The sequence below is a fragment of the Canis lupus genome, chromosome 1, assembly GCF_011100685.1.
Source record: "Canis lupus familiaris isolate Mischka breed German Shepherd chromosome 1, alternate assembly UU_Cfam_GSD_1.0, whole genome shotgun sequence".
Lineage (NCBI taxonomy): Eukaryota > Metazoa > Chordata > Mammalia > Carnivora > Canidae > Canis > Canis lupus.
The window spans coordinates 721,700-744,393 of record NC_049222.1 but is presented as its reverse complement, the minus strand read 5'-3'; the positions used below and the strand labels follow the sequence as shown (position 1 = coordinate 744,393).

The 22,694-nt window shown below is 55.2% G+C and overlaps 1 protein-coding gene, 2 long non-coding RNA genes and 1 pseudogene across 12 annotated transcripts in view; 2 read left to right on the top strand and 2 right to left on the bottom strand.

The window, feature by feature from the left end:
* SLC66A2 (solute carrier family 66 member 2) overlaps nucleotides 1-16,846 on the bottom strand; it is a 45,281-nt gene extending 28,435 nt beyond the window's left edge. For 5 of the 10 annotated variants that reach the window (XR_005353260.1, XR_005353259.1, XM_038525711.1 and 2 more), the window contains exons 1-4: nucleotides 16,701-16,846; nucleotides 15,918-16,197; nucleotides 9,808-9,941; nucleotides 2,002-2,055 (exon numbers count right to left, since the gene is read on the bottom strand). Coding sequence is in view for 8 of the 10 variants with exons in the window: in XM_038525711.1 (XP_038381639.1) it covers nucleotides 2,002-2,055; nucleotides 9,808-9,941; nucleotides 15,918-16,120 (391 nt within the window). In the remaining 2 variants the exon portion in view is untranslated. Of the gene's footprint in view, nucleotides 1-2,001; nucleotides 2,056-9,807; nucleotides 9,942-15,917; nucleotides 16,198-16,647 lie in introns of all 10 variants that reach the window. The other 5 variants (XM_038525706.1, XM_038525709.1, XM_038525707.1 and 2 more) reach the window with 5 other exon arrangements.
* Nucleotides 6,591-7,153, bottom strand: LOC106559849 (annotated as a pseudogene).
* On the top strand, nucleotides 16,834-21,215 carry LOC111091658. The gene is made up of 2 exons (XR_005353261.1): nucleotides 16,834-17,121; nucleotides 19,528-21,215. It is a non-coding gene; the product is annotated as an uncharacterized LOC111091658 (long non-coding RNA).
* LOC111091673 lies at nucleotides 17,366-19,112 on the top strand. The gene is made up of 2 exons (XR_005353262.1): nucleotides 17,366-18,649; nucleotides 18,896-19,112. It is a non-coding gene; the product is annotated as an uncharacterized LOC111091673 (long non-coding RNA).
* Nucleotides 21,216-22,694: the final 1,479 nt, after the last annotated feature.

Sequence of the window (22,694 nt, the reverse complement as noted above, 5' to 3'; positions counted from 1 at the left end):
GGCTGCATTTATAAGCGGAATCTAAAGAAGTGAGACAGCCCACAGATACAGAGGACAGACCGGTGGGGGATTCTGGCTACGCAGAACGGGTGAGGGGTCACAAGGTACGAGGTTTAGTTACAGAATAAACAGGTCACGGGGATGGAAGGCACAGCTCGCTGACTGTGGCTGACAATACTGTGCCATGATACTATGCCGTGTATTTGAAAGCAGCTCAGCGAGAGATCTTAAAAGTCATCATAAACAAAATTTTTTTGATGACTGATACTAAACTTACTATATACTTGAAGCTAATGTTAGTTATATCTCAATTTAAAAAATTGTTTAAGATATTATTTATTTATTCATGAGAGACACACAGAGAGAGGCAGAGAGAGAAGCAGGCTCCCTCTGGGGAGCCCAATGTGGGACTCGATCCTAGGATCCAGGTCACCCCCGAGCCAAAGGCAGGTGCTCAACCACTGAGCTCCCCAAGTGTCCTCAATTAAAAAACATGTCTTAATAAAGAATTGATAGCAATCCTTTACAAACTTAAAATAGAAGAGGAGGGAACATTTCCATTCCCAACCTGTCTTCCCAGACCAGTACTATCCTGATACTGAAACCAAAGTCCTCACGAATTAAAAAAAAAAAAAAAAAAAAAAAGGCAGACCAATATCCCTTATGAATCTGGACACAAAAATCCTTGACATAGTCCTAGCAGTGGAATCCAGCAACTTATAAAAAGGATCTTAGCTCACGGCGAGATGGGGTTGATCCCAAGAATGCCATGTTGGTCCAACATACAACGTCAATCAATGCAGAATGAAAGACAAAACTACATGATCATCTCAACACACATAGGGAAGCATCAAACTTCAACACCAGGGATCCCTTGGTGACTCAGCGGTTTGGTGCCTGCCTTCAGCCCAGGACATGACCCTGAGGTTCCTGGATCAAGTCCCACGTCGGGCTCCTTGCATGGAGCCTGCTTCTCCCTCTGCCTCTGCCTTTCTCTCTCTGTGTGTGTGTGTGTGTGTGTGTGTGTGTGTGTGTGTCTGTCATGTATAAATGAATAAAATCTTAAAAAAAAAAAAAAAACCTTCAACACCATTTCATGATAAATAAAACACAAACTCAAAGTAGGAAGGTTCCTGCATCATGTAACAGAAGGCAGCTACATGGGATCCGTGCCAACACTGTGCCTGGTGGTGACAGACACCTTCCTGTGAAGCCCGGGAGCACGACAAGCAGGTCCAGGCTCACTGTGCAGCCAACTCTGACTCCAGGGGGACAAGGCAAGAATTAGAAGAAGCATCCAGATTGCAGAGGAGAAAGCAACACTACCTCTCTGCACAGAGGATGTGATCTTTTTTCAAAAAAAAAAAAGATTTATTTATTCATGAGAGACACAGAGAGAGGCAGAGATACAGGCAGAGGGAGAAGCAGGCTCCATGCACAGAACCTGACGTGAGACTTGATCCCAGAACCCCGGGATCATGACCTGAGCCGAAGGCAGGCAGCCAACTGCTGATTCCCCCAGGCATCCCAAGGATATGATTGTACACAGAGAAATCCCAAGGGACACACCAAAAAGCTATTGAACTAATGAATGAGGCCAGCAAAGCTGCAGAACACAAGATCCATATGTGAAAATCAACTTTATTTCTACAAGATTTCACTAAACCACCTGACATGAAGCCACAAACACAGTTCCATTTTCCATAGCATCAAAAGGAGTAGAACATTTGGGGATGAATCTAATACAAACTTGTACCCTCACCTGTTTCACTTCCCCATCCCCGGTTTCTCTCTCTCTCTCTCTTTCTCTCTCTCGCGCGCACGCTGGGTGGGCTCTAGGAACTAGCTCATGCTTCAGAACAGCAGGCTCTGGGTCGGTTAGCTTGCTGGAGACATGGCCACACTTAGTAAACCGAGTCACAGGCCGGGAGCATGCTGGTAAGGGCTGAGCAGGCTGGGGAGGTGAGGGGTCCTGGGGCAGCCCCGCGCGGTAGTACGTACCCAGATACAACCGCCTGGGGGGCACCTTGACTTCTTCGTCCTTATTATCTGCAGCTACATTTAAAGAAACAGAAAGAAGGAAGAGACAGAAACAGACTGGTTTTAACACTCATTAGCTGCTGTGGCTCCCGCCCTCTTTGCGTTTCTTTTTTAAAGAACAAAAAAACTAAAAACATTGCAACAGAAGGGCAAGGTCTTGGTTTCCCGGTTATTAGGAAATTCACTTTTTACACAATTTTTTCTCCAAACCTAGCCTCCTTCCAACAGAAGTGCCTGGAGAAGGAGGAGGAGATCTAGGCGAACATGAAAGGTTACCTCGTTTTCCCCTCCTCTGAGGTCAGGGCCCATGGAGTCCAGCTGCGCTGACAGGCAGCCCAGGCCACCTCTACTCACCCCAAGACGGGAGTACGCAGCGCCCCAGGCGGCTCTCTGGGGGCTGCTCCAGCAAGCGTCCTTGGGGACGCACAGAAACACCCATGTGGAAGGGGAGCCAGCTCAGCCTGGGACCCGAAAGGCACGTAGCTCACACATAAGGCCGCAGTCCACGGTGCCAGAACGGCACCAGCAAGCCCCAGAGGACCCCATCCTGGGGGACCCCGCTCCCCCGTGGCCCGGCTACACCACAGACCCTACACCCCTGTGCCGTGCTGCCCAGGAGGCCGCCCAGACTCCAAGCCTCCAGGCTGCAGCCGGGACGCTGTCTGGAAGATGATGGGAGGTGCCCTACACTCGGGGCACGGGTTTATCTGCCAAGTGGCGAGGCTCCACCTCTAAAAGGACAGTGTGCATGTCAGCAGCGGAACACTGGATTGGCTCCACGGCTTGGGGCCAGCAGGTGCCCCAGCCCTGCCCAAGGGAACTGGCTGCCCGGCCCACGAGGGCTCCTTGGACAGCTCCCTGCTGTCCCCGCCGCCCACACTCCCGTGCCCCCGGCACCACAGCCTGGAAGTGCTGGGCTCTGAACACCCAGGCCTGGCCTGACACAGCCCTTCCTTCTATTTCTTGCTTGAGACCAACTTCACCTCTGCAGACACTTCCTCCACAGAGGAAGGGGGAGGGGACGCAGGGGATGCAGGCCTGGACGGCACCCACACCCTGTCCCCTCCTCGGGCCTCACCATGCCCAAACACGGGCAGAGCCTGGGAACCTGCCAGAACGGCCGGGTGTGGCAGAGGCCCAGGACTGGGCAGGGCGAATGGGTGGAGAGCCACAGGGGCACCATCTACAACCACCATCTTCAGCGCTGAACGTGTCCTGCAGACCAGGCACTGAGGATCCAAAACAAATGTCGGAAAAAAAAAAATAAAAAAAAACAAAAAAAACAAATGTCGGAGCCTGGTCACTGCCCGCTGCCCAAGGCATCCCCGTCCCTGCCTGCTGGTTCCAGGGGGATAGGCCCAGGCCACAGGTGCGATGCTGCATGACTGCCATGACATCATTAAAGACAGAGCGCCCACCCAGGTCGCAGTTGTGCGCGCAGAGCTGGGCCACCACATGGTACAAAGCTGAGGCCACTTAAGGTCATCCCACACACGAGTGGGGAGAGAAGGGACGGAGGGAGGGACAGAGTAAAGGGACCTGGCAGATGGCTGCAGGGTGGTCCCTGCTGACAGCAATGCGTGAGCATCTTGCCATCTTCCCAAGTCACCCCATGCTGGGCTACTCGTCCAGCAGCCACGAAAACCGGGACAGAACACGACCAGAGAGAAGTCCTGGCATGAGTTCTGTTGGGAGGGCCACCGCCCGGGGGCCAAGCACGGCTTAGGACAGTAGAGGGCAGGCCGGAGAGCTGTGAGCTGCATCCAGGGGCTTCCCGGGATCCACTGCACGGAGGGACCCCCCGGAGGGGGGCTGCAGGGGGGCGGTGGCCACAGGATGACTTGGAGACCAGGGCCCCAGGAGGAGGTCCAGACAAGACCCACGGGATGTGGGGCCTGGCGTTCCGGGACACCAACCAACCCTTAAAATGCAGAATGGCTCACAGATGAACACCTTCTGGGGCGGGGGGGGGGGGTCCTCGGTGTCCATCCTCAGAATGGGATGTGGACCCCCCCGCCCCCGTGTTTCTTACAGTTTTCTCCAGACATAACTACATACAGTAAAAACGTATCCGTTTAAAGCATAAAGGGCAGTGGTTTTCAGGGTGTTCAGAACTGCACCACCCGACTGCGGTCAGCACGCTCCTCACCTCCATCCTCCACCCTCACCCACCTCCCCAGACACTTCCGTTCCCTAGTGACCACCTGACTGAGCTGCAGATGGAACAAACCAGAACCAGCCCAGCTTGATGGTGGCACGCCCATACGGAGGTGCCAATCCCTGCGACCACATGCAAGGCAATCCAATGGTGAGGGCGTCGTCCTGGGACCCCCGGTAAGACGATGCTCCTGGAGCCCCCTGACCAAGACCCCGGTGAGGAGACAGGGAATTGAGTCCTGCCACTCCCCACCCTTGGGGCCTTGGGGGAGCACATGGAAATCAGCCACGCAATCAGGGTGTAGACTCAGCAAGAGGGGTCAGCGTGCCCAACCTCTGAGATAACCAAGGTCCGCATGGCATCTCCCACCTCTGAGATAGCCAAGGACACCCTCATAGCTGTGTCCCCGTGACCAGAGCATGGCCTCCAGGGCTCCTTGGGGAAATGGCCGAGGCCTAGTCTGGGTGCGCCCAGAGCTCCACGTCGCCCTGAGGTCAGGGGTCCAAGGGACCACTCGTCTGGGCCAGAGGTCAGGAGCCGACTTGAAGAGGGTCCTGGAGGCACACAGGCGTAAATGAGGCCTCACCATCCAATATGGGATCTTACATCTGGATGCTCGGGACAGGAAAACAATGTGATCACTGTCACAAGATGCTAAGGAAACGATTTTGAGAACTTGCAAATAAAGAGAAGGAAGCGATTACTTCCCTTTCATCAACAGAGATCACCATTGGATAAGTGAATAGCACGTCCAAGGGGATGCGTGTGCTCAGAGGAGCCCTCCAGCCAGCGGGTGCACCTGCGGGCTCACGACAGATGGGTCTACGTGCTGGGTGCCCATCACCACAGCATCCCAGCTGACTACACATCTGAGAGAGGACACCACCCCGGGCAGAACACATGAGCCAAACCCAGACATGACCCAACCCCGGGACCTGGCTTTGTGTCTGTTGTACATGTTCCTTCAGGTGGCATACTGGGGATGGGAAGCCGTGATGCCTGAGCAGCCAGCAGAAGCCAAGCGGGCCCCTCCGTGCAGGGCCTCTTGAGCATCGCTTGCAGACGCAGGACACGGCCCACGTGCAGAGGGGGCTCGGCCTCCCTGTGCTCCCCACAAGCCCCCGGGGGCACATGGTCAGCCCTCCCCCACAGAGTCAAGGCCCCGTGTGACAGCAGAGCAGCTCCAGGGAACCAAGGGATGTGGGGGGGGGGGCTGTGGATGAGAGAGAGCTGGTGCCATGTCCTGCCTGCCACCTGACCCAAGGACAGAGCCGCTGGCAAGCAGGAAGGAAGCTACCACTGGACATGGATGTCTACACCACACCTTGGATCATGATCAAATCCACTTTCCACAGCTGATGGTGGTGTTACGGCGCTTTCCAAAGTCCTCGTCTTGCAGAGATGCAGCACGAACCACCCGCAGACACAGCGGTTCTGGAAGTTGCTCCAAAACCTGCAGGTGGACAATGTGAGCAGGGCCTGGGCGTGGCTGCAGGGACGTGACAACACAGGGGGCGCACCGAGGCTTGGCACGTCTCAGGTTCTCCACGAGGAAACGTGAGAGATGAGCCCACGGAGGTCACACCAGACCTCACTCCAGCTACGGGTGCCTGCACGGCAGCTCCTCCAGGACATTTCTTCCTAAAACATGGGAGCCCGGCCATCCTCAGAGGCGCAGGCATGGCTGGGAGCCCAAGGTGGATGATCAAGGGCCCAGAAAGAACCCCCAGGGGACTGAGGCAGGTTTAAGAATTTGACCCGTGGGGCAGCCCGGGTGGTTCAGCGGTTTATCATCTGCCTTTGGCCCATGGCATGGTCTGGGTGACCCAGGATCGAGTCCCACATCGGGCTCCCTGCATGGAGCCTGCTTCTCTCTCAGCCTGTGTCTCTGCCTCTGTGTGTGTGTGTGTCTCTCATGAATAAATAGATGGAATCTTTAAAAAAAAAAAAAAAAAGAATTTGACCCTCAGTTTGGAAAGATCCCAACTTTGTGGGTGGAGATAGTCTGCGACCATGTCCCTGCATTCCCAGTTATCAACTTTGGACGCCTGCACAGATACTATCTGCTTTTACCTTACGTTCCTCTCTCTTCCCCAAAATGTCAACAAGCATGTACTGCTCTTTATAATCAGATAAGAATTCATATATCTATTTTTTTAAATAACCTGCTTTTTTTGGGCACCTAGGTGGCTCAGCTGGTGAGTGTCTCCTTCAGCCTGGGGTTTGATCCTGCAGACCCGGGATTGAGGCCCAGGTCGGGCTCCCCGCAGGGAGCCTGCTTCTCCCCCTGCCTGTGTTTCTGCCTCTCTCTGTGTGTCCATCATGGATAAAGACATAAAATCTTTTTTTTTTTTCACCGATGCAAACACACAAGAGTTTATAAAATATTTTAAATAAATAAATAAACACCCTGCTTTTTCTCCTCTGAGTCCTTCTTTTGTTGTTTTGTTGTCCAAGGTTTATTGAAGATATTATAGCATAGCAGAAAGATTCAAACAACACCCTGTGGTGGTTTTTTTGTTTTTTTTAAAGATTTTATTTTAAACCGCTGAGCCACCCGGGCTGCACCATCCCCGTGGTATTTTGAAATTCATCCCAACTGTAGGCTGAGTGACCTTCCAAAGTCCAAGAGAGTTTCAATATCTCCTTAGTGTCAGGATCTACCTCGATGATCTCCTGGTCCAGGGCTGTAACCTCAGGCACATAATTATCCCTCCTTTCTCTCTCCTCCTCCTGCAACTTGATGGAGATGCCTCTCACCAGGCCCCGCTGAATCTGCTTCATCAGCTATGTGACATAGCCTGCGATCTTGTTGCGGAGCTTCTCGCTGGGGATGATGGCCATCTCCTCACACACTTGCTTATTGGTGTAGAAGTTACTGCCCAGGTGTGTGTAGTACTTCTTGATGATGACTCAGGCCGTCTTCTTCACGGTTTTGGTGCACACGCAGCCCATGTTGGCGGGTATAGTAAAAGAGCTCTCCTTTGATTCCATTTATTTCTTTAATCTCAACTTCCAAGCTAAACTGCTGACCTTCAAAATTAAAAACCTCTATAAAAGACGCTCATAAAACATTGAAGCTTCCATTACTGTTTCAGGCTGCCCGCCTACTCCATGAGAACACTGGCACACGGCTACTCCAGTATCCCCGCATCGAGTACTTGACAGGGCAACCTCTCCAACGCCCCTCAGAAAGCGCTGGGCAGTGGGGGCCACGACCTTCCCCAGGGAGGCCCAGCACTGAGTCCCATGACCCCGCAGCTCCCAGCCTGAAGCAGTCAGGGTCTCTACAACCCACACAACCCACCCTCCCACTTCTGGCTGAGGAAAGGAAAGGAAACCATATTTCACTGAAAAGCTTCCCTTAGAGACATGCTGTGTATCTCACACAAAAGTATGTAAATCAAACTAAATTCGAGAACTAAAGGTGAGTCTCAGAAATTCTCACATATCTGGCCGAGTCCCAGCATGTGGGGTTTAGGGGCGGGTCTTCCACCCAAGGTTTTGGGGCCCAGGGGTCATGAGACACAGTCCGTAGAGAGGCATCCAGCCAGGCAGGGGCAGGCCCGCCGTCCCGGGGGCTGCTGTGCCGAGGGGCAAGGCCGAGCCCACCACAACCCTGCCTGCGTGTCTGTCCACAAAACTCTAGCCTCATGTCAGCGTCTCCTCACGGACCCCGCGCAGGGGTGCATCACCACCGCCATGAGTCAACATGAACCTGACGGCCTAGGACAGACTCATCACCTCAGCACCTGGGAACGAGGGGCCCCATGGCCTCACCAGGCCAAAACCAGGGCGCGGTCCTTCCGAGGGTCCAGGCAAGAGCCCGCATCCTGCTCTCTTGACCTGTCGGCAGAATCAGCTGCTGAAGCTCAGGGCCCCTCATCCTCACCGGCTAGACAGGGAGATGAGGGCTCCGGGGGGGATGAGGACCATTCCAGCCCCTCAAGCCTGCTGTACACTGGGCCCCCGCCCCTGCCCCGTGCGCCGCAGGTCCATCCCTGACCACCTCCTGTATCCCCTTCCCTTCTGAGGCCTGCACTGACACGGGGCCCCCAGAAAGTCCAGGACAACCACCCCCCCAGCAGCCTTGCCTCATCATCTCTGCAGCCCTGGCTTCCGGCCATGAACGGACCTGGGCTCCATGCACCTGCTCATCACAGAGAGTCATTTGTTACGATGCAGGTGGCAGCCCTGTCCCTAGAACCTGGGATTTGCTATTTTAACTGAATCCATTCTAGTTAATCAGAAATACTCCTCCTGGAGGAATTTATACACAACAGAAGACAGTAAGACGGAGCGAGAACCCAGCGCCCTGCTCACCCTCACCGGAAGACCTGCATTTCAACGAGGTCACCAAGATGTTGGACCCAGACCCCACGCCATGGCCTGGACACACGCAGCCACCGTATGTGACACCCACTCACCAGAGCCTTCGCGCAATTTCCAACAGGATCAGACGCCCAGTCTCACATTTCAGAGCCTGAGGCACAGGGGACAGCATGCATCCTCCTCTGCCCATCCCTCATCCGTGGGTGAGCAGAACGACCGAGCCCACAGCACCTTGGCACTGCAGTGAGGGAGGGCCCTTGGGTCACGGGGGATGGGGGCAGAGAAGGTAATGCCACCTGCCCCAAGGCTGGGGTCAGCCCTGCTCTCAGCCCTGCATCCCCTCACAGCAGGGAAATGAGATCAGACCCGAAGAGGAGACGGTCACAGAGCAGACAGGTGGTCTCCGTGGTGCAGGGATGCTCCTGGGCCAGGGTTGCCCGTCAGAGCCACAGGCTGACCTATTTTCTATGAAAACTGACATCAGCCTCCCTTTACCTCACTCTAAAAACAGAAGCCACACAGACGAAAGGATCCGCTTGCACGGCAAGAACAGAGGCTCAGGGATAGAAACGCAGGAGCTCACATCCCCAGGAGCCTCACGCCCAACAAACCGGTGGGAACGGTCGTGGGAGGAAGCGTGGACAGTAAACACACATGGATCAAAGCAAGGGCTGTGTTCCCCCTCCTGCTGGAGAACTGGAGGAAGGCCTCCGCCCTCCACCCTCAGACACACAGCAGCCCAGCAGGAGCTTCTTTAAAGGAAAAGGCAAAAGCAGGGAGGACACTGTATTCCCCAAGGCTCAGGGTCACGGAGCAGCATGTCCTCGTCCGGCTGGATCGCCCCCCAAGGGCCCAATCAGGCCACGACCCCGCCAGACCACGAGCACGACTGTGGGTGAACATGTAACAGGGGACAGGAGAGAGCCCAGTTCCCTCGGCCACAGGCCCCCAGTACCCGCGAGGCAAAGCCACACACGGAGAGAAAATCGTCCTCTTGGGTAATGTCCTCTGACCTGGTCGGGCCAAGGAGACGCCAGCACCCAACCCCAATTCAGCAGCCCCACGTGACCATCACGGGTACAGGAACAGAGACTGTTAATAATTTGCCCAAATTCCAGGGAAGCAGTGGTAACATTTTAAATAAACACGGAGCACAAGGAAATCACAAACATCCGTCTGCGGCAGCCAGAGCCGCTGGGGTAGCAGCCAACCCCACACCCGGGGCAAGCGTGGCCTGTGGACTTAGTGCTTTATTCCCAAAGTTGCACATCACCAACCTGCAAAGAAACGGCGTTTTACGTTCAGCTCATTTGTCACGCGGACTTCAGTGCACAGCTTCAACATCAGTAACATGGTCAAGATCATGACTATGCTCTGCCAGAGGAGCGGCGACTCAAAATGCCTTCCAAACCTGGGGAGGTAAAGAGACCATGGTGTCAGGAGGGCCCTTGGACACCTGGGGCTCATGGCCCTTCCCTGCCCAGGTCCCAACCCAGGCCCCACGGCCACCTCCTGAGCGGCCCCCAGCACATCTGTCACAGCCAGCAGCCCTGAGTGCCGAGCCCTCCACACTCCACAGAAGACGGCGGGGCAGGCGGGGTGTGAGCACTCCTGGACAGTCGGGCCAAACTCCATGACAGCCCTCTGCATGGACACCTCTCGAGAGCCACACTCCCCCCCGCCCCCGGGAGCCACAGAGGATGGTGTGAGTGGGCCTCCGAGCTCTCTCGCCACACAGCCAGGTGCCCACCACAGAGACCCTAGCCCCCACTGGGAAGCTCATGGCTCCAAGACCACCGGATTCCCTGGGAGAGTCCAGGGGCAACAGGAAGCCTGCCTCCTCCTGAGATGAGCAGGGGCAGCAGGGTCAGAGACCAGAGCAGCCCATGGTATGAGCAGACTTTGGGGACCCAGGGCATCCCCAACCAGAGGAGAAAGCAGCTGAGGGCACAGCCTCCCTCTCCCCCTGAGGCCCTGACATCCTGTCCAGGCCTCCTGCCCACTGTCCACCTCCTGCCCCCGCCCAGGCCTCCTACCCACTGTCCACCTCCTGCCCAGGCCTCCTGCCCAGCTCTCATGCCTTCCTGTTGATGCTTTTCTAGTGGTGAAGTGTGTTGTCCACTCAAGCTCCTGACGGTGAGAACCACAGCCTAGTGACCGGCACAAGCTGACTCATCAGCAGACCCCAAGCCCCGGAGGCTGAGAATAGCACTACCCTCCACACACCAGCTGGGTCTCCGCTATGGCCACCAGAACCACTGGCGCCATGACACGTTGACCCAGGCCCCTCTCCAGGGCTAGGCTTGGATTGACCTGACATCCTTTGAGGCCCCAACCCCAGTTCTAGCCTGAATATTCTGGGGCAGGAAACCCACCAGGTCTGGCTACAACGTTGCCTGAAGGGACATCCCTGAAACTCGAGCTGGTGGTCAACACACCGAAGCCAGGAGGCCCTGCATGCAGTCCACTCTCCCAGCTGCTGCTGAAAAGCAAAAGATGCAAAGAAACACCCTCAGCCCCACCTCCTGTCCCTCACTCTGGCCCGAGTCTACACCCTGCTCCCCCCACAGAGAGATGGCTACCAGGAGCTGACTGCCAAGGCTCAGGAGGAGCGTACCCACAGCACAGAGTGGGGAAGAGGTCCCCGCGGGCCTGGGCACAGGTGCTCCCAAAGACACCACCTGCCGGCCAGCAGCCACAAGAATTACACTGAAGCAGTGAGCAATCACGACAGGACCAGGCCAGGCTTCTGTGGGATGAGGTTTGACACGGCAGCTCCTTCAGCCCAAGAGCACGTCTTGCAAAAGTTTGTCTACACAGTAAGAAGATCTACTTACACGGTAAGGAAAAAACAATGTTCCTTAACGTAGAGGAACTGACCCTCGTGTGTGCCCTGGTGCCTCGAGCAGCTTCTTCAAGCCCAAGTTTGTGAACGCACTTTGCTGCAGGAGTTTAACCCACCTGAGGGCCTCTCAGGGCCCTGCACGCCTGACAGGATGCGCCCCACCTGGGGCAAGCTGGCCCAGCAGTGAGAAGGTGCCACCTGGAGGGGAGCCACCCCCCAGTAAGGACCTCCGGGGAGGTCAGGCAACCAGGAAAAGCCAGCATTTCCGTGGGGAGTGAGGGGCCAAGACACCTGAGCCGGTACAAGCATTCTGCACTGGTCCCACAGGTGAGTGCCTGGTGCACATCCCCTGAGCAAAAGACAGAACAGGCCGGAGGTCACAGAGGTTCGGGCTCATGCCACTTGGGCCCAGGAAGGGCAGAGGAGCCAGAATGCAGACAGTGGACAGCTCCACGACCACCAGAGTCCTCCAGCCTCCCCAGGAAATGTCACCTAGGATCCTGCTGCTCCATCTGAGCTGCTTCAGGAAACACAGGAAAGAAGCTGAAATGCTAGGCCAGAGCCAGAACGGGCTGATAAGCCAGGTTGGAGTAATGAGGAGGTGCAGCCAGGAGGAGGGCAGCTGCGGGTGCCCTGGGGCCTCCTAAGCCAGTGGCATGGGCTGGGGGGCTCACAGACTCCACCGCAGGGGCTCCAGGGCCTGAGCCTTGTCTCTTCTCTAAAGTGTGGCTAGAACCTCTACTTAAGGACCTTTCTAGTCATTTCTAGGAACTGGATCCCACTGGTTACCTAGCTGACCCGAGGTCAACTCATTGTTAGGTAAAGGTCAGACAAGGGCGCAGCCCAAGTTCAATGTCTGCCAAATGAGACGGGGATGCCTCCATCCTGCGCAGGCTGGGAAGAATAAGTTACTCTGGGGTTCCTCACCACAAGCTTATCTCCAGTTTTAAGGTTGAGGATGTGCAATTTGGGCCATTTTGTGAGAAAGGCCACTTGTTTTTTTAACACTCAAAAGAAATGGTGACTAGAAAAACCACGGGCCAAGAAATCAAGGTTTGCATGTTCCCATAAACCATACACCAAAACTGAATCCAGGTGAACTCAGTGTTTACAATAAAAACAAGACCATTTAAAGCAGGAGGGAGGGAGCAGAGGTGAATAATTAACCAATTAGAAATACAAGCTAAATGAGATACAAAATTGCAAAAAGCACAACTTTCCACAAATATACAAGAGACAAAGTAAATATGAAACAAGGTTCAGGTCATCAGTCATTTTCAACAGTTAATTAAAATAGAGAGATACCATTTTTCACATGTTAAATTGCTGAAGGCTTTTCTTCCTTCACAGCCAATGACCTAAACCGACGGCAATGTCTACTCTCCTCTCCGGCCGGAAAGTGCAGGTGCGCATGTCTCAGGAGAGGTGATGGGCCCACTGGGACAAGCCAGAGCAAGGGCGCCCAGGAACACTGTGCACCTGTCTCCCCCAGGACGGTACAGGCTGCGGAGGGCAAGCCACCGCGTCTGAGCTGCTTTCCACAGGGAACACCCCTCAGGTCTTCAGAGTTATGGGAAAGCTCAAGTGGAAAGAAGTTGTGTATCTACTTTCCTGTGTCACACTGCTCCATCTTAGCGAGTGTCACTAGTGCTCAGCGTTGCAGCCCCTCTGACAGGATGTCACTGCACCTGTGATACAATGTCAGGGCACCTGTGATACAGTGTTACTACATCTCCAATAGGCCCTGCCACTTATTTTGGACACAATGTCACTGCATCTGACACAGTGTTACTACAGGTGACTACGCTGCTATATCTCTGAGACAATGTTTCCACCCAATGCAAGTGAGCTTCGAGACTATCTCCCTGGTTGCCCAAGGCTCTGGCCAGGAAGGCCTTGCAATGCTGTCCACTCACCCTGGCCTCCGCCCTCCCATCCTCCACAAAATCACAAGCCTGCGAGTATCAGTTCCAAGGCTCCATGAATCCCTTCTCCTGACGCTGCTCTTCTGAGGCAAAATCCTACACATCAGCACTTCACAGACTATTATCTGCCGAATGCTTGTTTTGCAAAAGGATGATGAGAATCGTACAAAAGGAAGTAGAGGTGTACAAGTTTCAGAAACCCAGGCTTTACATGGCCCAGCTGGCCTCGCTGCAGGACTGTGAAGCTGCTCCCAAGTCTTGCACCCCACATCTGTGGGCAGATCCTGGACTAGAGCTGAGGTGTCAGCCAACTCAAGGAAACGCACTCCTCAGTTCTAAGCAGGACCACTGGTGTAGACCCTGCTCCATGTCACCTGGAGCCTCCATCACCCATACATGTGTGCATGGTCTCCTCCACACGATGCTTCCACTGAAGTGAAGCCCCGCAGCCTCCAGACCAGTCTCCAACCCTACTGAGTCCTACGGGGCCCATCCGTGAAGCATGGAGGACCCAGGAGCGAGACAGAAAAGGGAGGCTGCGCATCACTGTCAGAGGGGCAGGATCCAGGCAGGGGCACGGAGGTACATGTCACCTACAGCCCTCATTGGAGCCCGGCCTATCCCAGGTTCACACGGGAACCCCAAGTACCAGACTACATGAAATGCAGGAAAAGTGCACCCCTGGGCCGGGGAGACGCGAGGAGGGACTGGTGCACCACCAGCTGCCGCATCTCCTAGAACCTGGTAGAGGCAGCCACCCGAGGTGACCCAGGGCGGCCCAGGCCACGGACTCGGGGAAGGACAGACAGACTCGCCAACAGACAGAGCTCAGAATCACACAACCGGCCGCCCACACCGGGTTAGGAGGCAACGCAAGGCTGGTCTGAGGCCCGCGGGGGAGAGAACTCCCGGTCCACATGCGAGGACTCGGGGTCCCCTTCTGACCTCTCCACCCAAGGTACGTGGGTGTGCGTCACATATTCTATCCTCTCGCTGTGATCGTGAAGGTGAGCGCACTGAAGGACACACCTGGGGTTTTCCCCAGGGGAAGCTGACCTCAGGCCCCCCCACTGTGAGAGAAAATCTGCTCCTCCACCTGAGTCTGGGACTCCGAGCAGCCCTCGGGGTACTCAGCTCACCGTTCAGCTACCATTGGACTTCAGGACCTGCCTCCGGTCAGCCTTGACAGGATCAAGGCTGTTTCACAAGAAGCCACGTGCCACCCTGAAGAGCGGTCTCTGCCCTCAGCCACAGGAAAACGAGGAACCTTCAAAATGTGAGTTTTCAACTTGTGCCAAGGAAACATACAAGCAGCGCTGACCCCTTGTCCCAAGGCAGCCTCGCCCAGAGACAATCCTGGTGACAGGATAAGTCCTCCCAGCAGGAGCTGCCTCATCACCTCACCTTTTAAAAGCCCCAGACGAGGGCAAAACTAACACAGTAAAAATGGGTGCAAGGTGGCCTGGAGCCACAGCTGTATGGGATGGAAAGGAGCAGAGCAAAGCTCTGGTGACGGGAAGGGGACGTTGTCAAACCCACCAAACTGTACACTCAACAGTGGTCAATTCTAGTTAAATCATACCTCAGCAAGATTGAGTTAAAAATGAATTAGCAAAAAACAGGATTACTCAGTGACCAAAACGCCAAGAGGAGGGGCACCTGGGTGGCTCAGTCTGTCATGTGTCCAGTGGAGATCATGATCTCCAGGTCATGAGATCTAGCTCCCCCTCCCCCCCCAGCTCTGTACTGGATGCCCAGTCCCTCCAGGATATTCCCCTGAATATCCCCCCTGGATATTCACCACCTCCCTCCTTCTCTTAAAGAAAATGAGGCTACGGGATCCCTGGGTGGCTCAGAGATTTAACCTCTGCCTTCGGCCCGGGATTGAGTCCTGCATCGGGCTGCCTTCATGGAGCCTGCTTCTCCCTCTGCCTGTGAACCTGTGTCTCTGCCTCTCTCTCTCATGAATAAATAAAATCTTAAAAAAAAAAAAAAAAAAAAAAAGCTATGAGACATCATTTCATTTCCTCTGAAACTTCCCCCTCCCAGACAGGTCTGGCCTTAGCAGCGAGTTCCTCACCACAATGCAAATGATAATAAGAGGAAGCTGAGCAGGGAGTGGCAAGAATTACCCAGAAAGTTGACTTTCCTATTAAAACAAAACAAAACCACACACACCAGAGAAGGCGGAGGGAACAGCCTTCCCTGCACATGGCTCCTGAGCACTCTTTCCTGTCAGGCCCCGAGGTCCCCTCCCAAGGGCTCAGTGGTCAGGATGAAGCCCCCTTCCTACAGCTCTTCATCTTTTGTTAGTCTTCATCGCTTCTTCATTCTGTTTCTCCCTCCCACTCCCGTGGAAACCCTGAGGGCAGGGACCCAGTCCCAGGACCTTGCCCAACATCCAGGAGTCTGTGGGAACATATATGATGATATATATGAGTGGCAGCTGCAGATATGAAGGTTACAGGTCAGACTGTCCACTCCCATCCCACCATCGTCCCTGGGAAATAGTGTCATGCACGTCACCAGCTCCTTTTAGAAGTACACACGCTGCGGCCGCCACCCCACCCGGAATCCCCACAGAGAGAAAGCCATCTCTCTGGAAGCCCCGACTCACCAGAAGAGTATCCGTAAAATATTAGCCACCAGGAGCACCAGGCACACGTAGGTAGAGAAGCCCTCAGCATTCTGAGTCCTCCGGATGTCCCTGTACTGGGGGATATAGGGCACCACTCCTCCGAAGACCATGGCCCCGGCTGCCCCCCAGGAAACCAGCTGGTGCAAGGGGACCAGGAGCCAATCCAAGCCTTCTGCCTCCATTCCGGTGTTCCCCGGGCGGGTCTCTGCTCTCAGGCCTCCCGGCGCCCCCGCATCGCTGCAGCCGCCGGGTGCGGAGCCTGGCAGGACAGGACAGGAGGTGAGGACGCCGGGGGGAGGGGAGCCGCGAGGCCAGTGGGCTGCCCCCAGAGCTGCGCCACGACCCCTCCTCCGGCACCGGCGCCCCAGGGAGCTCCCGCGCGCAACCCGGCACCCAGGGGACGGAGGTGCGGGGCGCACGGCGGGGGGCGCGGGCCCGGGGCTTGTGGGCTCGCTCAGTCGGGGGGAGGCTCCGTTCCCGAGGGGGGCCCACACACGGCCGACGGGGCGGAGCACGCTCCACCCGGTGCGAGCACGCTCAGTGCGGGGAGCGCGCCCGCGGGGGAGGGAGGTGGCTGCTCCGGGGCCAGGACGCACGGCCCGGCGGGGGGTGGCGCGCGGAGGCCGAGGGGCTCGGGGCTGGGGCTCGGGGCCCGGGGCTGGGACCCGCCCCGCACCCCGCACCCCGCACCCCGCCCCCGCGCACACACCCACGCTGCGCCCGCGTCCACACGCGGCGGCGGATCCCGAGCCCAACCCTTACCACCGCGCCCGCGCCCGCCGGCCCCGCCCGGTCCGTCCCGCTTCCTCCGTCCGTCTGTCCGTCCAGGCGCCGCAGCCCCGCCTCCGCGTGACGTCACAATACAGGAGTCCCGCCCCCCGGGCCGGGCGGTGTTAGGTCCTAGAGAGCCCCGGGCGGGCAGGGAGGGGTCGGGGCTCGGGGGTCACGGTGGCCACGCCGCTCCGCCGGCCCTCCCCACCCCGGTTAGGAGGCGCCTGCTGGGGAGGCCGCCCCTGCAGAGCCGGGGACGCGCGTGAACGCGTCCACACCTGTGCCCGGGCGAGGGGCGGTGTGCACGCGGCGCGCCACCGAGCAGAGGACCCGGTCCTGTCTCTGGCCGAGGTCTGCGCGAGGCCTGGGACCCCCCCTCTTGGGGACCCGGGCAGGGCCTGAGCGCCCCCAGGTAATCCCAGCGGTCCTTCCACCGCTGCATTTTCTAACGAGTCGCGGTGGGGATGAGGGGGCTCCCAGGGTAGTGGGGGGCTCCCGAGGGGGGGCTCCGGAGTGTGGGAGGGGTCCTGGGGTGCAGGGAGGGGCTCCGGAGTGTAGGCGGGGCCCCTGGGGTAGGGGGTGGGGTGGGGTGGAGTGGGGTGGGGGGCTTCCGGGGTGGGGCTCCAAGGGTGGGGGTGGGAGGCTCCCATAGTATGGGAGGGGCTCCTGGGTGGGGGAATAGGGGACTCCCCCGGTTGTCGGGAAAGGCTCGCGGGATGAGGGGGGCTCCCCATCTTGATGCGCGGTGAGCCCCGGGGCAGCAGGAGTCAGACATTGTGGTGACAGGAGGTTAACCTGGTCTCTGGTGAGGTGAAGTGCGGCCCTTCTGGGGCCCCGGGCCCCTGTCACTTCCACACATGTGCCGTGGCCCAGGGCAGCACCGGGACTGCCTCTCAGGGCACAGAGTCCCCACTGACAGATAAAATAGGATCTTCAGAGTTCCCTGACCAAGGGGCGCCCCAGAGCCCTGCTGCAGGTGCACTGCAGGCGCATAAAGCCCAGGCCCCGGTTGGATGGAGGAGCAGCGAGGGCCCTGGTGAGAAGCCAGCCGCCCATGGACCCAGGACCCTTGCAGGTGGGATTGGGGGGAGAGAAGACCAACCACAGGGCCCCAGGACTTTGCCTCAACAACCACAGCCCTGAAACCTCCCAAAAGGGAAGGCCTGGTGATGACAAAGGGTGACCCTGGGACCCCACACTGGCTGCAGCCTTCCTGCCCCAGGTGCAGCCTGTCTCCTGCTTCCTACCTGGTAGGTTTTATGAGAAATCATGGGAACAGCTCCAACGTGAGACTAACTGCCAAGTAAGCCTGGGGTAACCAGGAGGACCTCAGTAGAACACAGGCCCACTCAGTCCCCTCCAATCTCTGAGGCTGACCTTAGGGATTTCTGAGTCATTGCTACTCAGAATATCCCCAGGAAGCAAGCATCAGGAATGTATAGGGGAAAAACACCACAGACACAGACAAGCCATGGCAGGACTAAGAGGGGAGAAAATGGGTGTTCCTCTGTAGCCACCACCTCTCCTGAGCTCTGAAGACCCTGGAATGTTTCAGTCTGTTCTAGAGGTTGTAGTAATGCCATAGGAGTATCTGGGTCACAGCTGCTGATCCTGTTAGTCCTGGCAGATGCAAGCAATTTGATCACCAGCCCATAGCCACCTGTTGTTCCAGCTCCATCAAGCACCGACACCAGACAGCATTGCCAGGGCCCAGCATTCCTTTTTTTTTTTTTAAGATGTATTTTTATTTATGATAGACACACAGAGAGAGAGAAAGAGAGGCAGAGAAACAGGCAGAGGGACTCCATACCGGAGCCCGACGCGGGACTCGATCCCGGGACTCCAGGACTGCGCCCTGGGCCAAAGGCAGGCCCTAAACTGCTGCACCACCCAGGGATCCCGGGTCCAGCATTCTTGGTCTAGGACTTCAACCCAAAAAGGTCTCCAGTAAAGTGAGCCGATGACTAGAGAGTTAATTAGTGTCCTTTTAAACACCAACTGTCGGGACACATGGGTGGCTCAGTGGTTGAGCATCTGCCCTTGGCTCAGGGTGTGATCCCATGGTCCTGGGATTGAGTCCCACATTGGGCTCCCCATAGGGAGCCTGCTTCTCCCTCTGCCTGTGTTTCTGCCTCTCTCTGTGTCTCTCGTGAATAAATAAATAAATATCAACTGTTTGGAATCAGAGTGGCACTGCCTGGTTAGAACCATCCATCAAGCAGAAAGGACAACAGTTCATCTGAGATGCTGCATGTGACCCAAGGCTTCCTGCGTTCCCAAACAAAAGAAGACAATCAAGCTATGCTAGGCCAGAAAATGGCCCCCAAATGCATCATCCTAATTCCCAGGACCTATGAATGCTACCTTATTAAAAAAAAAAAAAAAAAAAATTCAGGGCACCTGGCTAATTCAGATGGTGGAACATGTGACTGGATCTGGGGTGACTTTGAGTTGTATGTTGAGTGTAGAGATGACTTAAAAATAAAACTTTTTAGGGCAGCCTGGGTGACTCAGCAATTTGGCACCACCTTCGGCCCAGGGTGTGATCCTGGAGTCGCAGGTTCGAGTCCCATGTCGGGCTCCACCCATGGAGCCTGCTTCTGTCTCTGCCTCTCTCTCTCTCTCTCTCTCTCTCTCTCTCTGTCTCTCATGAATAAATAAAATCTTAAAAATAAATAAATAAAAATAAAACTTTTTAAAAATAAAATTAAAATCTCCTTAAAAATGCAGGTGTGATTAAGTTAAGGATCTTGCTATAGGGAGATCATCCTGTATTGTCCAGGTGGGCCCTGAGTGTCATGTCATGTGTCCCTATTAGCAGAAGGCAGAAGGAAGTGTGACCCACCACGGAGAAGACTGCGTAAAGAGGGAGCAGAGAGGCATGAAGACTGTATGGGGGCTACCCTACACCAGGGGATGCCGGCAGCCCCCGAAGCTGGAAGAGGAGGGTTTTCCCAGGAGCCTCCAGAAGGAGCACAGCCCTGCCCATACCCTGATTCTGGTCTCATAAAATGGATTTTGGACTTCTGGCCTAACGCTATGAGGGAATAAGCCAGCCAGTCTGTGGTGATTGGTTACAGCAGTCACCAGAAGCAAATGCAGAGGCCCCAGTGAGAGACCAACAGGATAGTGGGAGCCGGCCCAGAGGAGAGGAAGGACCCCTCCCCCCGCAGCAGGGCCACAGGGTTGACAGGTAATGCCAGGAACATTCCAGAACTATTTCAAGCTCCGTCAGTCATGGGGCACCCGGAGGCTCAGTCGGTTAAGTGTTGGACTGTTGATTTCAGCTCAGGTCATGATGTCACGGTGAGATGGAGCCCGACCTCAGTCCCTATGCTGTGTGGGGCTGACTCCCTCGAGTATGTGCTCGCTCTCTTCCTAAAATTATAAAAATTGTTAAAAAATTTTTTAAAAAGCTTCATCAATCGGCCAAGAGAAAATAGAAAACAACTGCCTGAAATAGGGTTTCTATGTAGGAGATCTTCACGAACCCTGCTTCAGGCCCATTTCCATGCCTTACTGGGGAGAGAGCAAAGAGGTGCCTGGTGACGCACGCAGCCCACAGGACTGGGCGGGGCCTGGTCTTCACGCTGCACCTGAGAGCTCAGCACTGTTGCTGCCTTGTTGGAACTAACTGCTTTGCAGCTTTTCCTTTGGAAACTTAACCAGAAAGTGTGAAAGGTACTAGTGACTGAGCAACAGAGTGTGTTTTGAGTTTTAAAATATCTTCAGAAAAATACATGCAGTTCTTAAAGATGTATTAATGATCGTATGACATGAAAGGAAGGAGGAGGGAGGGAGGAAAAAAAGACAACCAGGGAGACGGACAGCCCAGGAAAACTGGTGAGACCAAGGAAGCCGGCCTACAGCTCGCAGCCCTGTGGTGACACTGGTGTGGACAGCGGTCTGCGGCTGCAGAGGATGTTGTTACCCAGGAGGCACCTGGGCGTTGCACACACACCAGGGACTGGAGTAACAGGCTGGGTGGAAGGACATTAGCATACAAGCCAACGCCAGAAATGCTTGTAAGTGAAGGATGCAAGAACAGCCCGGAGTCACAAGTTTGTTCAAAGAATTATTTTATAAAACATTCTGAGAGAAAGGTAACCCATAGTGAAGCTAAACTGAGTAAAGAGAAAGACAAAGTCTGGATTTGACCAAATCTAAAAGAGAAAATACCAGAACGAGCGCGCTCAGTTACTACAGAAGCAGAGTCCAGGCCTGTGCAACCTACGCGCTCAAAGACCAGAAAGGATTCTACTTATTTTTCAAAAACTGAAATGGTCTGCCTTGAGTTGGTCCTGCTGCACAGCTGGCATGTCATGAGCAGGAAAGAGACCAGAGGAGGCATAAGAGGCTGTCTGTCTCATGCTCAACACGCTTCCTTAATAATTGGAATAGAGAATGTTTTAGATACAAACTGAATAATAAGACACCAGCCAAACACAAGATGGGAAAAAAAAAAGAAATTGGAACATGACTCTTTTTAAGATTCTTGGCTAAAAATCCAGTGAAAAAAAAATATAAGATCACGGAGTTGAAAAAAAGCAGAGATGTATAATGAGCTGTATGAAGCAGAAATAGGCATCTGCAAAGGGAACTGTCTCAAGAAGAGGAGGAAGGATCACGGAGTCGGCTGAAGGCATGAGCGGCAGAGGAACACGTGCTTCCAGGCAGACTCAGCACGTGGAGGAGGGTGAGCAGGCACAGGCGATCTGTGTGGACTTGGCATGGCCACCACCACAAGGCCCAGCACAGCTGGCCTCACCGCTGCTGGCTCGGCCCCAAGAACTTTTGTGGAGAGAAGATGTGTAAATTCACACAAGGACAGCAGGCAAAGGCAACGCTGGGCGCTAAGCTAGTAGTGCATACACACCAGCATGCAAACAGGTGCAGACACTCGCACATGCCTGCGTGCAAACACATGCGCACACGTGTGCAGACACACATGCCTGTGTGCAAACACTCGCACACACCTGAGTGCAAACACATGCAGTCCCAAATGCCTCTGTGCAAACACTTGAACATATGCGTGCAAACACTTGCATGTGCACACAGGGCCCTCCATCTCCAGAAATACACACTTCTGCTTATGAACCTCCCCCTTGTCTCATATTTTTTAAATTGGGGCAAAATTCGTGCAACACACATTCAGCTCCATTAAGGTGAACAGTTGGATGACATTTTGCCAGTTCCCAGTGCTGGGCCTGCTCCTTCCCCATCTGCTCCCAAACATTTATTCACCTCGAAGTCCAACCACACACCCCGCACCCTCCCTCCCAGCCCTGGAACCGCAAGTCTGCTCTATTTGGGGATCCAGCTGCTCCAGGTGTCTCACGTACGTACGTGGAGTCCTACCACAAGCACCAGGCCCTGTTAATATGAATGTGGTAGAAAGTGGAAGGCGGGGGACCCCTGGGTGGCTCAGTGGTTGAGCATCTGCCTTCAGCTCAGGATGTGATCCCAGAGTCTGGGATCGAGTTCCTTGTTGGGCTCCCTGCAAGGAGCCTGCTTCTCCTCCCTCTGCCTAGGTCTCTGCCTCTCTCTGTGTGTCTCTCATGAATAAATAAATGAAATCTTTGGAAAAAAAAAAAAGTGGAGGGCAGGACCTGCAGTCCCTGCGGGGCGGAAGCCCAGCTTCCCATGAGGCCCTGCTTCCTGAAGGCCTTCCACCTTGGGCTATGTTTTTTTTGTTTTTGTTTCTCTTTTTATTTATTCATGAGAGACACAGGGAGAGAGGCAGAAACACAGGCAGAGGGAGAAGCAGGCTCCAAGTAGGGAGCCCAATGCGGGACTCTATCCCAGGACCCCAGGGTCATGATCTGGGTTGAAGGCAGACGCTCATCAACTGAGCTACCCAGGCGCCCCTTGGGCTACATTTTAAATGACAATTAACATTCTCTAGAAATGCCTCAGGCAACTTTAGTTTCTGTTTTTATTCACATTCCTTCAGGTTCTTTAAATCTGATGATCTAGCTCAGCGGC